The sequence below is a fragment of the Salminus brasiliensis genome, chromosome 8 (assembly GCF_030463535.1).
Source record: "Salminus brasiliensis chromosome 8, fSalBra1.hap2, whole genome shotgun sequence".
NCBI lineage: Eukaryota > Metazoa > Chordata > Actinopteri > Characiformes > Bryconidae > Salminus > Salminus brasiliensis.
The window spans coordinates 8,127,258-8,143,793 of NC_132885.1; the positions used below are offsets into that span (position 1 = coordinate 8,127,258).

General features: G+C 43.6%; 1 protein-coding gene across 2 annotated transcripts in view; it reads right to left on the reverse strand.

Annotated features, from left to right (window-relative positions):
* Nucleotides 1-249: 249 nt before the first annotated feature.
* Nucleotides 250-16,536, reverse strand: part of gsk3ba (glycogen synthase kinase 3 beta, genome duplicate a) — a 57,659-nt gene continuing 41,372 nt past the window's right edge. Inside the window, exons 4-11 of one of the 2 annotated variants that reach the window (XM_072685491.1) lie at nucleotides 15,621-15,731; nucleotides 14,174-14,304; nucleotides 11,013-11,119; nucleotides 9,805-9,902; nucleotides 8,541-8,636; nucleotides 6,070-6,256; nucleotides 5,651-5,749; nucleotides 250-4,432 (exon numbers count right to left, since the gene is read on the reverse strand). In XM_072685491.1, the coding sequence (XP_072541592.1) occupies nucleotides 4,362-4,432; nucleotides 5,651-5,749; nucleotides 6,070-6,256; nucleotides 8,541-8,636; nucleotides 9,805-9,902; nucleotides 11,013-11,119; nucleotides 14,174-14,304; nucleotides 15,621-15,731 (900 nt within the window). In that variant the 3' untranslated portion in view covers nucleotides 250-4,361. Of the gene's footprint in view, nucleotides 4,433-5,650; nucleotides 5,750-6,069; nucleotides 6,257-8,528; nucleotides 8,637-9,804; nucleotides 9,903-11,012; nucleotides 11,120-14,173; nucleotides 14,305-15,620; nucleotides 15,732-16,536 lie in introns of both variants that reach the window. The other variant, XM_072685490.1, reaches the window with a different exon arrangement.

Here is a 16,536-nt window from a genome sequence, read left to right on the forward strand (position 1 = left end):
TCTAACCCACACCTGGTATTAGGCAGCATGGGGCCAATCAGTTTATGTTTATCTGCTCCAGAGAGTCCTATTCTATTGGCAATACTTCTCTACAGGGACTAGACAAGCTGTGTGTGTGTGTGTGTGTTTGCGCATTGGCACATCTGGGTCAGCTGTGGGTGCAACTTGAAGTAGATGAAGGCAATCCATAGAAGGAGTGTCCACAAACATTTGGACATATCATATCAATGACAAACCAGACACAGAGCATTTGTCCATTTCCAAGCTATCCTACTCTTTATTTAATGCAAATTACAGTACCAGGTAACTATTCTCTGAATCTGAGTCACACCAAGGACCAAAACGGACATATTTACAAGGAAAGGAGACATTTAGCATACCTTCACAGAAAGAAAAAAAAAGGTATATATTTAAAATAAAATAAAAATTTCAGTCACAAACAGAGGCATTCAAGTAGTAGTAATGTTATACAGGTCGTCTTTTTTCCTTTTTTTTCTTCTTTTAAACCAAGAGTTTCTCCCTCAACGCATGTAATGTGAGGTCTGTAAGCGACAGACAGTCTGTATACTTTTTTTTGTCTTTTGTGTTTAAAAGCTTTGTGTCTTTACTTTTTTTTTTTTAAACTCTTATTTAACTTTACTCACAAGAAGTGGTCACACCGTCCGTGAAAAGGAACACATCTATGAATGCATATCTTACAAGCAAGCTTTTACACACGGGCTGAAGGAATGGAGGATCGGGAGGTGCTACGCGACGCCCCTGAATGCAGCTGTTGGCTGGCCGTCACACTGGTCAATGCAGAAACTCGTGCCGAGAAAAGACATTATTGCCAATGAGGGGGGGGGTGGGAGTTTGGTGGGTTGAAAGAAGAGAAGAGAGACGTTTGGGTCCAAAATGGACTACACACACACACACACACACACACACACACACACACACACACACACACACACACACACACACACACACACAAACACAAACACACACACACAAACACACACACACACACACACAAATTAAAGCTTCTGTCTGATCTCTAACAAGCTAAAACAGACTTTAGTCCCAGTGCTAAAATTTGATCCAATTGTTCACAAATGCTTTAAAAAAGTGGTTCTAGATCATTAGAAATTAATTAAAATCCATTTCAAATTTAAAACATAATTATAGACTGTTTATTTATTTTTTTTTTTTGCAGAATTCTTTCCTTTTTTTTCTCCCAATTCGATACTGCCAATTAACCCACCAGCTCGTAGCTCCCCCTAGCACTAGCGATGCTCCAGACACTAAAAGGGCCCCCCTCAGAAACATGCGAAGCCAGCCACCGCCTCTTTTCAAACTGGGCCGGGCAGCAGACATGCTCAGAGGAACGCTCCAGGTCCCCAGCTCAACCACACCAGCTAACAGACGCCTGAGCTGCTCCCCACTGCTTCTACCCACCCACAGAGAGCAAGGCCAATTGTGCTCACTCTGACTCCAGGCGCTGATGGCAAAGCGGCGTGGCTTGGGATTCAGACTTGTGACCCCCAGCCCATAGCAGCAGTGCAATACCGCAGAGCTGCTGGGAGCCTCGGGTTTGGGGTTTTATTGCATTTCCTCCACAGTTATTGGATTTTAAAGTACCATGTAAATATGCTACCACGTCACTTTCAGCAGATACACTGGAGGACGAGCTCGACTGCCAGCATCTGGCCCCATTTGTGGCAGTGTTCAGGGCATCGACTACACCTGTAACTGTTCTGAGCTCGAGACTTTGATTAAACATGAATAAACATCTCGAAATCTGATGGACAGCACGCTACAGTAAATAAATAAAAAATAAAGGTGCTGCAACAGGTTTTTGGAGTGACGCCATAGAAGAAACACTTTGGCTTCCATAAAGAACCAGGTTTGCAAAAGAGCTGAGTGTGTGAAGAACCATTAGGTTGGTCAAGATCTTTTAAATCTACGTCTTTAAACGTCTAAAACGTCCGACAGTCATCTGTTCTACAAAAATGTTGGTGCCTGGTTCTCAATGAAACCATAAATGGTTCTTTTATAGAATACCATCACGTGAATAACCTTTTTATCACCTTTATTATCAGTAGCGTAGAACAGTTTTGATGACGAGAGCGAGCGAACAAGCGAGAGCAGAGGAGCTTCTTAAACTGACCAGTCAACAGCACTGCAGAGGGTCACTCAGGAAGGGTTACAGTACTGTGTAAAGAGAGTAAAGGGTGATGGGGCGTGAGGAGGTGTATGGAAGCAAAGGCACTCCAAACTATAGATACACTATACAGTTACTACTTATTATTACAAGAGTATAGCTGGCACCTACTGTACAGAGAAGAGATTGAACTATATGGCTGAAGAAAGCTCCTCATCTACAGTATCCAACAAACAGTTCATTTCGCCCTGATCTTTTGAATCTTTTTTTTTTTTTTTCAGCTTTTTTAATCGTATTATTCTTTTAATGTCATCTTTGTTTTTGCTCGTTAACAGTTCTCAGGTCAGCGTATGTACATACCATGAAAACCCAAACACGAAAGAACAAAATAAAACCGTGTACATGTATATAAAATTAAAAAATAAAAAAGTACAAGCCGGAATTTGGCAAGGGGCAACTGCGCTGTACTGTATTTACACCTTTTGCTGCTTTTTTTGTTTTTTTACTGCCATGATTTTAACTGCTTTTAAGACGTTCTGAAAAGAAATACAATGTGCAGAGCTTTTCCACTTAGAGTTAAGTGAAAGTCAAGACAAGAAAGAAAGTAAAGTAGTGGTTATAACACAGCTCCAATGATTTCACATGAAAAACGGAAACGGGAAACCAGACGTATGAAACGCTGAGCTATCTCCATCATCTCTAATACAACCGTGTGTCGTCTCCGCTGTTATGTAGCTTTAAATGTTCAGGTACAAACTAATAACAGTACACCAAAGTCTACAGAATGCCGAACCCGACGTTCCGCAGTCAAGCTATCCTTGTATTTTCGTTTTTTTTCTGAAAAGTGCAACAAAAACCTGTTTTTCTGACGTGACCAAAAAAACGAGGCCAAGCACGAACCTGAGGACTACTAATACAGAGGCGACAATAAATAACAGAAAGAACCAGGGGGTTAGCACTGAAGTTGGAGAGCTACAGGGTGGACAGAGAACTGCAGAAACACGGGGCACATTCGCTAGAAGTTCCAGCGTTCCTAGCAGAAACGTGCTCCTGCTCTGATCTAGATGTACACAAATATATATATATATGTATATATATGTAACTTGAGTCAGCAGCCAGTTGGCTACCACATATAAACTCGACCTGGCCTTGGTGACTTCTGAACCAACGAATGCTTGATAATATCTATATACTGTTTGTTTTTTTTTTTTTACATAATGCAAAGTAATATATAAACTGTGTATGTATTTATATATGTATACATATATATAAAATACAAGAACACAGAAACTGAGACACGTCAAACAAAGTCTCTTGTGTCAATCAAAACGTCTACCCCTCCCCACCCAAACCCATAAAGTTTTTTTTTTAGGTACAAAATAAAATAACATAAAAAATAAATGAGTATTTTTTCTTTAAACCCTTACATAAAACTTCGGACCATGGTGAGCAGTTTCTTTCTTTCTTTTTTTTTTGTTCGGCATCATCACTGAAACATGCACGGCTAGTGGGGGGCTCGCTTTTCCCAGTGGTGCTCAAAAATCTGGACTATAACTCGGCAGCAATTTCGCTTTAACCTCTAAAATATTACTGGGAGCTCCCGACCAAATTCAAGCCATGCATTCAAGCCTTCTTGCCAGAAGGGGGCAGTGTGAGGGGACGGGGATGAGGCAAAGGGGAAGAAGGAGGACGAAGTGTGTATGATACAGCCTTAGGGAGAGAGAGGAAAGGAGAGAGCGAGAGCGAGCGAGAGAGAGGAGAGGGAGGAGGATTTGAACAACCAGGCTTGCTAAACTGAGATGGAAGAAGATGGATTTGGCTACTGGATTGCTTTGATTGAAGGATTGTCCACTGAGAATGAGAAGAGGGTACCTACATAACGTACGTGTGTGTGTGTGTGTAAAACCGTGTGCTAATACGAGTTCTACCCCCTGTACCCTTGCTCGTCACTCCCTCTTTCACGCTCTCTCTCTCTCTCTCTCTCTCTCTCGAACCCTCTCCAAAAAACACACACCAGGGAGAGGGTCTTCCGTATACGTTGGTGAACTCTTGTCTGGACAGTGTCGAGGAACACTTAAAAAAAGGGTTGGCTCTTGCAATCTTGAGAAGTGTCGTGGTTAAGATGATTCAAACCCCGCCCAGTTCAGCTGTGGAGCAGCAGAGGGAGGGGCGTAGCCCTGGAGGGGAGAGCTGGGCTGGACGTGGTTGGCTGGGACTCTCAGGTGGAGGTGTTGGAGGCGGAGGCAGAGGCTGCAGTGGTGGTCTGACCACGGTCCCCACTGTTGCCATCTGAACATCAAAAAACAAATAATCAATCAATGAATCAGTTCATCAATATGAGCTTCAGACTGAAACTCTTAAAACAATAAAGGCTGAGGAAGAATTTCACAAAGCAGGATTTCTCAGTAGCTGATAAAGGAATACTCCAGTGTTTTAAACCTAGTCAGGTGTACACTACACAATATTTAGGTAGGTTTTCACTGAGGGAACAAAACAAAAAACATAACTTTAAACTTAAACTAAACTAAAAATGTTGATTATAACTGTTCAAAAATCTGCTTATTAATGAAATTATTTTCTTAAGAGAATATTTAAGAACTTAGAACTAGTCATTTATTTTTTTGTCAAAAAGTTATCAAAAGTCTCTCCTAGTTTAATACTGCCAATTAACCCACCCATTCACAACTCCCCCTAGCAATGCTCCCAACACTAGGAGAGTAAGGACTTACACACGTCTCCTCCGATACATGCAAAGTCAGCCCTCGCCTCCTTTTAAACTGCCGCTAATGCAGCATTAATGCAGCTCACATGCTCGAAGGAAAACGTTAGGTCCCCCGCTCCACCATGCCAACTAACAGACACCTGCTCAAGCTTGATGAGGAGAGCGAGTACGGCCAACTGTGCTCTCTCTGTCTCCAGGCACTGATGGCAAAGCTGCACAGCTCTTGCTTTTTCAAACTGAGAATTACATTTAAGACATTTCTACAAACTTAAGAGTTTATCTTAAGATTCTTTTTGTTCAATTTTATTCTTAGGAAAGCTTTTGTGAATCCGGCCCAGGTTCTTACCAATTTTCAAAAGAGTGATTTAGGCATCAGCCAGTGAGAGCCAACGTTTATTTGTTTTTTTGTTTTTTAACGGCCTAATGGTCTTTCACGCCTCTCATGTGGCCAAGAAAACCATTTACACAGTTGTGCCGTGTACGTCCAACTTAATCTGCATCTGCTGTGGACCACCACACACAATTCTGACCCATCCTCATAAGTTCAAAACACACTTACAGAGACTTTTAGTACAGAGAATAAAAAACCCTGATGTAACTCAGAGTATCTTGGAATTCTTCTATTACCGAACTACATGCTTGACTATTCAGGTTAACTAAGAAATCCTGCTTTTTGGAAATATGGAAATACCACCCAGGAGACCACTAGAGCACTGTGGCTGCCTGAGACTGGTGTATCTAGAGGTGGAGTGTGAGTTGGTTTCCATAAAGAAGAGGGGACTGACCTGTAGTGGAGGAGGCATTGGTGGGGGTGGAGGCTCCAGCCTGATTACGAGCATGAGCAGGAATCAAGATGGTGGCCAGGGATGGGTTACTGGACAATTCTGCGGAGGAGACAGATGAGAGCGTTTTTGATAGACGCATATTATTTGTTTAGTAGCTTTGAAGCAAAAGTGATGACAAGACCAGTGTGTACTTTGATTTACTGTCTGATTTCTCATTTGAAAGCACTATTAAAGAAAACATGCACAGATACTAAATTTAGTTTAGTAGATGTGTAGACAGGTAAATGTACTGTATGAGAAACCTATCCGCTGTCCCAATTTCCCCCCGCTTGTTTCACTGAAAGCAAAACTAACTACTAAGCAAAAAAAAAAAAAAAAAAACTGAACTGGAACTTTCAGGATAAAGACTGACTACTGACCTTGAGTGGTGAAGTTGAATAGTGAGGGTTTCTCTCGCCCATTGGGAAGTTTGATGTTGGGGTCCCGCAGTTCATCGAAAAAGGAGTGTGCACAGGCCTCGAGAGGTGTGAGGCGGGCGGTGGGTGTGTACTCCAGCAGCCTAGAGCAGAGGGCAATGGCTTCAGGGGGCGTCCGTGGCCGGAACACCTGCAAACCAACCAGAACACAAGCCTCAGTCAGTAAACCAGTCAGGGAACAGGCCTAAGCCAGTCAACCAGTCAGTACACAGGTCTCAGTCAGTGTGCTGAATGTTCTCAAGTCAGTCCACCAGTCAGCAGTCCAGTCCCGGTCCGCCCGTCAGCCGACGGGGAACAGGCCTCAGTCCCGGTCCGCCCGTCAGCCGACGGGGAACAGGCCTCAGTCCCGGTCCGCCCGTCAGCCGACGGGGAACAGGCCTCAGTCCCGGTCCGCCCGTCAGCCGACGGGGAACAGGCCTCAGTCCCGGTCCGCCCGTCAGCCGACGGGGAACAGGCCTCAGTCCGGTCCGCCCGTCAGCCGACGGGGAACAGGCCTCAGTCCGGTCCGCCCGTGAGCAGACGGGGAACAGGCCTCAGTCCGGTCCGCCCGTGAGCAGACGGGGAACAGGCCTCAGTCCGGTCCGCCCGTGAGCAGACGGGGAACAGGCCTCAGTCCAGTCCGCCCGTGAGCAGACGGGGAACAGGCCTCAGTCCAGTCCGCCCGTGAGCAGACGGGGAACAGGCCACAGTCCAGTCCGCCCGTGAGCAGACGGGGAACAGGCCACAGTCCAGTCCGCCCGTGAGCAGACGGGGAACAGGCCTCAGTCCAGTCCGCCCGTGAGCAGACGGGGAACAGGCCACAGTCCAGTCCGCCAGTCAGCCGACGGGGAACAGGCCACAGTCTACGAGCACATTCAATCAGTGAGCACACCAGACAGACAAGCTTCAAACAGTCACAATTAACTAAATACTAACTGGACTTCCACGTTTACTTCTAGTCTAACCCGTCTTTAGCAGCATGTAGTAGCGATTTCAGTTAGTGACATCCAGGATAAAGCGTTCATCAACCTGAGATTTCCTGAAACTGAGCTTTAGTTTGAAGTGCTTTGCATATTCAGCTGATAAGGATGCGACAGTAAAGGGAACTCAGTGTAGACACTAAAGCACACTAAACACCTGGTGATACCAAGCTCATCATTTCTGATCAAAAATTAGTGTAGTGAGTGCTGTGATTTGAATTTAGGCTTGAGGGATGTGTGTGTGATAAAGGTTACTAACAGTATACGTTACTGTAAGTATACAGTTACAGATATCCTGCATAACTTCTACAAATAAAGGACAAGCATTATTAATGACAAATAAGTCATCAGTGTCCTCCTATGTCTCTTAGTGGCATGTTGATATTGATCACTGCACAGACCAGCTGCCTTGCTCACTCCCTCCTGAAATGTACAGTACAGTTCATCTGCTTCAACCATCCTGGGCATCAGATCAGTGACCATTCTAATTCACTCAGATCAGTTATTAGGTTGACAGATCTAATATTCAGGGCATGTTTCATTTTTTCAGCTTCATGATGGCCAGCTTTGCCACGTCATGATGCGGCATGACAGAGAAGCGATAGATCAGAGATGAAAATGCTGTATCTCCAGACCTTTCACTAGCTTATCTGTGCTTGGATTATTGATGAAACACCATAAAACTGGCAAAGAACCAACAGAGCAGCCCCATACACAATAAGCTTCCTCAAAAGAGGAGTATATGCACTAAATTATGACTGACTTATGACTGAACAAATACTAGCAGTCTGCACCTTATATCCACAGGCCTTTTCTGTACTGTAAGGAGTGACCACCAGAGGGCATCAGGCACCCCACAGCAATATGAGGTTCAGCCACACTAAACCAGGCTGCACTCAGATCTTAAAGACCATTTACCCAAATTTAAATGTGGGTAAAAACATGGCATACTCTAAACTAGCCACACATAAGCCTAAGGTCACCGTGCCCAGTGCCAACCATTGGCTAGAAAGGCACAGAGAAGCAGTGGAACGAGGTTCTCTCGAGTAATGGGGCTCCATTCAATACATCTGGAGCGTTTCTTATCTAGAACCAAATCATCCAGCATCAGTACCTGACCTCACTAACGCAGATGATTGCAAGGTAAGGAGCTAACAGGATATGCTAATTTAAATAAACAAGCAAACAACTTTGTAAGCATGAGCGTGAAAAGCATGCAATCCAGCGAGTGGTCAGAAAGGTTGATCTGAAGGGTCAAGTCCAACAAACCTGTCTGCTCACTCAGGAAGGATTATGAGTCAATCACAAAACAGAAGCCAGATGAATGGGATGGAGGCAGAGCAGCGAGCTGAGCTCACGAAAGCAGCAAGTGATGCGGGGTGATTGGTCATGGTGGGGATGGCGTGTGATGGCGCTGAAGGTAGAAAAACGGATTTCCTGTACCTGTTGACTCACCTTAGTCCATGGGTGGGCCTTAATCTGAGGAAACTTGAACTCTGTGTAGTTAGGGTTCATCTCTCGAATCTGCTCACGAGTGGGTGTCCCCAGAACCTGCACACAAGGAAGAGGGCAAGGGAGAGAGAGAGAGAAAAAGAAAAGGCAAAAAAAAATATATATATATCAATCTTTAGCCTTTATTTAAACTGAGTACGTCGAGGGTCACCCTCATTTACAATGTAGCAGAGCTGTTATAGGAAATATGGATTGAAAAATGAAAAGAAATGTATGATTAATAAATTAAATTAGATGTAAAAGAAATACGGGTGTAACAGCATGTGTACTCAGACCGAACAGTCATTGGGGGGGGGGGGGGGGGGGGGGGTATGGGGTACGCACTATTAGGGTAAACACCGTAATTTCACAAAAACACGCATCACCCAGACACCATCAGCTCTCAGCTGCAGGAGTGTGTGGGATTGTGGGAACTGTGGTAGTTTAGGAGTATTGCTATGGTAACTGTAGTCTTGTTCATAACTTGAACAACAGTCTTTTGAGGGAAAAAAAAAAGACGTTAATATTCTGAACTCTGCACATTTCTAAATAATCAAAATGCATTAATATATATATGCATTTTTTTTATTTTTTTTTTAATCAAATGTACAAATGTTCCCCCCATTGAAAATTGTGCTCAAGCAACTCTAGGGTTCATGTGATCTGCCTACCGAAAGCTTCAGAGCAAACTTGTTGGGCCTCTTGAATGTATAAAGTCCCTAAAGCAAAGATGGGCCACAGCACCAAACACTAAGAATCTCTACAATTTGTTCATTTTTAAAAGTCATGCTGATCATCTAATGAAAATACTGTTACGCTTTAGAGCTCCCATATCTTCTCTGTCTGGCACAAACACTGTATCTCCTAAATGGCAATTTTTCAGAAGGAAAAAAAAATAAATTTCAAAAGCAAAAAATATTTCATTCCAGTCTGATTATTTCCTGATGGTAGACCAATAGAAATGCTCCAAACAATGTAAAAAAGAAGGGCCACATTAATAACTATCAAAAAGGGTACAACAGTAAAAATGGAGCTACAAGGATTTTGCATGACAGATGATACGCGAGTACTGAACATAAAAAAATAACCATTAAAAAAAAACACAAACTTTAATATCAGCTGCTTTCACAATCATTTTACTCTCAAGCTGCTTTGAATGGCAACAAGAATCAGCTTTTCTGAATGAACACACACACACACTTATGCAACACAGCGGAGGCGTCAGTACCTTGATGATCTCCACCAGCTGATCCACGCCGCTGTCGCCAGGGAAAATTGGTTGCCCTAGCAACAGTTCAGCCAGCACGCAGCCAGCCGACCAAACGTCTGCAGTGAAAAAAGGGTCAAAGGTCAGAGAGAGGAGCGCACACACACACACACACACACACACACACACACACACACACACACACACACACACACACACTTTGTAGAGGAGGTCCACCACAGGAGCTCCACCACCCGCTCAGACGGGCACGGTGAATTAGACACTGAATCAGACACTGAATCATATTCTAACTCTCACTGTAGGTTAATCATCACTGTGGTCGAAATCTAGATCAGTGGATCCCAGTGTTGCACTGGAAGGATGTTTAATGGAAAGTTAGGTAAATATTTTGTTGTTCTTCTAAACAGAGCACAAATTTTGGAGGCTTACACTTGCAGAGTACACCTGACAGTTGGGTCGGATTAAGGTCAGATCACCTTCTTACCACAAATTAACCACTTCAGGGTTAGTTTGGGACAGGACCAAGACCTCCTCCTCTCAAAGGTCTCAGTCCAGTTGTTTTGGTCTTCCTCAGAGTGTGATTATCATGTTCACACCTGCCCAAACGAGTCGCATCAAGGGAAAAAGTGAACCAGGGTACGATTGAACCGGACAGGTGTGAACGCGCTTAGCTAGTTCAGACACGCCACAGTGCTTTAACCATTTGCATTGAATTTTTGTGAATATTCAAATGTAACCTCGTCCTACGTCGTACTTCTACACAAGATGTGGAGGTACGTTTACTTACGCCGTTATTTCACATCAGCAACAACCCTTTTTTTTTTTAGGTCCCCTTCCCAGACATGAATGTGGGGAAAGCCAAGGTGTCGCAAACAGGCTTCCAATAGTCATGGCCAGCTTATCATACCAAAGATACCAGGTGATCTGTGCACCTCTGTGGGCAGAACATCTGAGGCCGAGACTCAAGATAGCATTATCCTATCTGGAGCACTAGCAGAGTGGGCTTTAGTTAAATAGATAGTATAACTGCCAGGAGAGGAAATGTGTGCACTGGAAATGCCATTTATCTACGCTAGCAACAGCGCACCCATACTATACTGGATAGGCAGGTTAGCATTTACAGCCTGCTGCATGTGATAAAGGCAGTTTTGCAATACCAGCATTCAAGATGTGCAGTTTATATATGCTTTATCTTGGCTTTAGCATACCTATGCTGGAGGTGTAGTCCGTGGCTCCAAAGATCAGTTCAGGGGCTCTGTAGTACCGTGAGCAGATGTAGGACACATTGGGCTCGCCTCGAACCAACTGCTTAGCACTGTAGAAAGAAAAATCAGACACTCGTAAATCTACAAAACAATGCTCATTAAAACTGGGGGCTAACAGATGCATGCAGTAGAGTTAAAGTGCCTGCAAGTCAAATGTTATTACTTATTAGCCAAGCTTCCAGGAACTTCAAGGCTGGCTGAAGGTTCAGGAGTGATTTATGTATGATTATCAGTATGAACAAATCTTAAATGCAATTTTCACATTGGAAAATGTCCTTTTTACCACCATTACCATCCGACTCAACAGTTTACGTTCGGTCAAGCACACCCCAGTCTAGTCCTGATTTAAACAGCAATGGCTGCCAATGGCTCCTTTTGCACCACCGGCCAAATTTAGACAAGTCACAGCATGCCCGGGATTAGAGCTTTTACACACTGCCTTCCTGGAGTTTTGTGGGATTTAAACTGTAGTTTTCTACACCTGTTGGCCAAGTGGCCGAGTGTCCTGTTCTACAGCATCCAATACGGAGGTCAGCTGGCAGCTTGACATAAAAGACAAGCTCCATGTGGGTGCAAAGATAACTATAGAAACTATACAAGCCAGTTTGTCCTTAGGGGTCAACGTTAGGCTCATGTGCCATCCACATTCAGTTATTTTGGCTAGCACATGCCATTTCCCTCCCAATTAGGCAGTAAACCAATCAAATAAATGGATCAACTTTGTAAATATGATCAGTTTTAGACCCCTTTCGCCCTCCGACTTGGCACTGATGCTGTATGTATCAAATAGTCAAATATTTGTAGAATTTGGAAAAGTAACATGACTCATGTGTGGAAACAGAGTAAAGACTCAACACCCCTAACTGGACACCACTCTGATGTCCAGAACATCACTCAATATTACCTCCACAGTGCAGTTCTGTATGGAAATAGACAGACTCAGCTGGTGCTCAGAGTTTGCTTTTAAATGTGGTTAATTCTGAAAATTAAAGTACATTTCAACTTGAGAAACAATGCCCAGAACATTACAGAAGCCCTGCATTACCGATCGATATCAGCGATAGGCCAATCACTAACTGTAACGTTAGTACAGCATGCTGTGCTTTCTCCAAGTGAGAATCCAACCCATCTGCTATGTGGAGTGCAGTAAAGTTACCCTCTACATCAGTGGTTCTCAAACCAACCCTAAAGGTCTCAATGACTGTCAACATTTGTTATGTTGGGAGCTGAAATTGAGAAAGGAAAAAAAAAGCTGATCATCTTTGGGGCCCTGAGGACTGCTTTGAGAACCACTGCAACACACTACAAAACCCAAGCAAGTCAGATCAAATGCGGGAGTCAGAACGTTAGGAAATGATGGACACGAGCCTTGATATCAGTCATGACAAATTTAGCAAAGACACCTGAAGACACCACAGACACGTCAAACTAAACCTCAGAACACTGGATGATGTGAAGTGGTGGGCTACAGAATCCAGGTCACACATAAGTAGAGCCTGAAGTGTGAGATGTGTCCAGACATCACTATTCTTAAATGTTGGGAACGCTGGGATTTTTCACATTTGAGTTTCGTAAGTCCACCTCCCACCTTTAACCTGTACTGTCCTCTGCTTTAATTTCTCATTTACATTACATTTACAGCATTTAGCAGACGCTCTTATCCAGAGCGACTTACAAGGTTACTTATATTACAGAGGAGGGCCAGTGTAGTGTTAGGAGTCTTGCCCAAGGACTCTTACTAGTGTAGCGCAGCACAGTCACCCAGACCGGGAATCGAACCCTGGTCTCCCACATGGTGTGGTAGCTCAGTGGCAGGTAGTGGTGCTATCTGTTGCGCCACACCAACCACCTCCTTACTGCCAACCACACCAACCACCTCCTTACTGTTTTCACATTAAACAGTTCTGCCACTCATGTTGTTGCACTGAGGGCCACGAAGATCCTTCGGGGGCAGTAGGAGAATTTGTACCATTTAAATTTCTTTAGGAGAATGCCCATATGCATTTATCGTTGATGAGATTTGTAGACATGGCTGGATGTAAAACATGATTCTGGCTAGAAAATATTAATTGTATATGTAGAATTAAAGTACATTTATATCTCACACACACTCAAAAGTTTAGATATCTGATATCTACATTAGAATGAAAGCTGTGTATCTTGGCAGCAGGTGTTATTTCCTCAGTAAAATTACAGTAATAACAAGTCATGATTTTCCATCACTAGAACAGCTCCAAAGTTCTCCTCATGAAGTCTAGTATTATTTAGAGTTCTCCTCATATCAACACCTGGTTTGGTAAGTCAGGGCCTAATGATGGTAAATCAGGTGAACTGCTGCTGCTGGTGGAGTTAAACACATCCTCCACGCTGTGCTGTTAATGTTCACCTGCATACCTTTGCACAGTGCTGTGTGTCTTTGGGACCCTGTTTACAGATGCTCACTTCATGTAGTATCTGGACGGTCTCCTGATAGGATTTGAGCCACATGCATTTACAATCTGTAGTCAAATGTGTCTCTGGTTAGTCAGACAAATATCAAGATTGCTGAGTGGGATGGAATATGCAAATTAGCGCACTGTGTGGCAATGGTTATTGGTGTTTTGGTTGTATTGGGAGGGGCTTCGGTTGTTGACTGCGTCTTGGTGAGATGGAGGTGTTTGCCCTGCTATAACATGCGTCTCCAACACGTCTCAGACCTCCTCCTGAAGTGGTTTGAGTGATAGGAATTGTATCTGATTTAAATGAGTCTTGGGTGCATTCACACTTGCAGTTTTATGTGGCTCGGTCTGATCAATATAATCCTGATACTGAAGACGCATGAAGTGACCAGGTGTAAACAGGGTCTATTGTCACAGTCACGCAAAAATCTATAACTTCAGACAATGTGAATCTGGTAATTATTCTTTACATGGAAGCCAGTGTAAAAAGATTGGGCACAATGTAAAGTTAATAAGGTTTTTTTTCCCCCTCTCTTGTAAAGTGGTTGTTTTGGAGATATGAGATGTTTGCATGAGAGCAACAAGATATGCTTTGATCAGTCCCAGAGCTCAATTTGAAAATGCAGGTCTAATTTAATCTCTATATTTAAATGCATTCAGACTGACCTGCCGAAGTCACAGAGTTTGAGCACGGCCGTCTCGGGGTCCAGCAGCAGGTTCTGTGGCTTGATGTCCCGATGGCAGATTCCAAAGGAATGAATGTAGGCCAGACTCCTGAAGAGCTGGTACATGTACAACTGCAGCACAGAGCAAAAACACAAAACAAGCAGGTTACTTTACAGACAGCTGCGCCTGTCCTTTTGCTCACTGTGTTTATGAGGGACTAGCTCTTGGACTGTGCTGAGGTTAAGGCTGCGGTTAGGGCACATCAATAATTAGCTACAGTAACACAAGACTTTAAAAAGCCCTCATAAAAATAGCCAAGCAAAAATGCATGACTGACGTAGGTCTGATTTCCAGCGCTCGCTGCGTCTCACAATAATAATCATAACAATAAATGCCGCAGTCATGCTTGTAAAGTTTCCTGTCTGTAATCTTTGAATGTGTGCGTGTGTTAATGCCACATCCTGGCCGCAGCAGGAAGGATATAGCTGCACACAAAGGAGTGACGTCATCACAGCGGGCCAAGCACTGGTGACGCAGGATTGCACAGAAGGAAAGAGGCGACGTATGCCAACACACACGGACACACAGGATAGGAAGAGCCTAAGCTCAGGCACTCTTTTAGACTGCACCCATATAGACAGACAGACACACAGACAGAGACACAGACAGACAGACAAGAGAGAGAAACAAGAGAGAGACACAGACAGACAGACAGCAACAACTGAAACACCTGCATGTTATGGACAAAAGTATGGGGACACCAGCTCCCTGTTTATGCTTTTGATTTTGGAGCATTGCTGTGAGGATTTGATTGCATTCAGCAACAAGAGAGTTAGTGAGGTCAGGATGTTGGATGATCACCACCCCACCTCATTCCCAACTCATCCCTAAAGTACTGGATGTAGCACCACCATCCATCATTGCAGAGAACACAGTAGTTCCACTGCTCCACAGCTCAATGATGGGGGTGTTTACCTGGCACTAGGCAGGGTGCTAAATAGGCTTTTGTTTATTTGCTCCAGGGAGTCCTTTTCTATTGGCAATACTTCTCGAAGAGGGACTTGACAGGCTGTTTGTGTGTCAATTTGCACATTTGTGTCAGCAATGGGTGCAACTATAGGTAGCTGAATGCATTTATTACAAGGGGTGTCCACAAACATTTGGACATATCTTCACTTCAGACTCAAATACAATAGCAGCAAAAGATGCTACACACACAGCAAAGGGACATAGTGAGAGCGTAAGAGACTGTTTACTATTCACAAAAGCAGCACGTGTATGAAACAGACACACACAGACACACACATACCTCTGTACAGCAAACCTATTCACACACACACATACACTTTCACAGAAACCATGGAGAGGGTCAGAAACACATACAACCAGACAGATGGACAGTTTACCCTCTATGAGAGAGACACACAGCAGATGGTCCGATACACACCTTCACATAAACCATAGGTAGGGTCTGTTTGGCTCGGCTGTAGTGTCTGGCTACTCTGTACACAGTCTCAGGGACGTAGTCCAACACCAAGTTCAGATAGACCTCGTCCTTCTGCAGGAAAACAACAGGAAGAAAAGTCAGATTAGCCACAGAACATGAAGAGTGTGTTTCAGGATGCATTAAAGCTTGTAAAACCCCCCCCCCCACCCCTCCAGGAACATTTTCATATTATATATCAATCATTTCGGTCATGCTAAAACCTTATATCGCCAATATTGGCAGGCCAATTAACCAATTATTAATTATTATTACGCATAACACTATAAATGTCCACAGAGATACTCCATAACATCAAAGAGACTTGAGAGTGTAAGCAGTTTAAAACAGCAGGTAGACCAGCTAATATTAAATAATTATTAAAAATAACATTTATTAATTAATAATAATGCAAAGAAACTGCAGTATTATCGTTGCACTCAAGCAAAAACCTTGTACCTTCAAAACAGCAAATTTTACATTACTGTAAAAAAAATCTTAACTCTAAATGGGAGTCAATGGAAATATTTGACTCCAAGTTATTTGAGATTTTGTACTGGTCCAAATATCATCAAATTGGCACAGTGTAAAAAACAAACTGCCATGTAGATACAAGGTTTTTGGATTTCATTTTTAAAGCATGTCTCATGTTTGCAGAGTGTGGAATAACCTTCTATACACCCGTGCATTCACCACTGAATGGCCACCCTGTGGCTCAGAATATAGGCAGCCATGACGGCGGCACAAAAACAGGCTTTTTCCCCCTTTGACATGAAGTCACTGTGGCTGATGACTGGTACGCATTGTGTAGGCCTCTCCCCGAGGGAGCTGGATCATCACCCCCATCGTCTTTACATAACTCGAATATTTAGACAGAGAT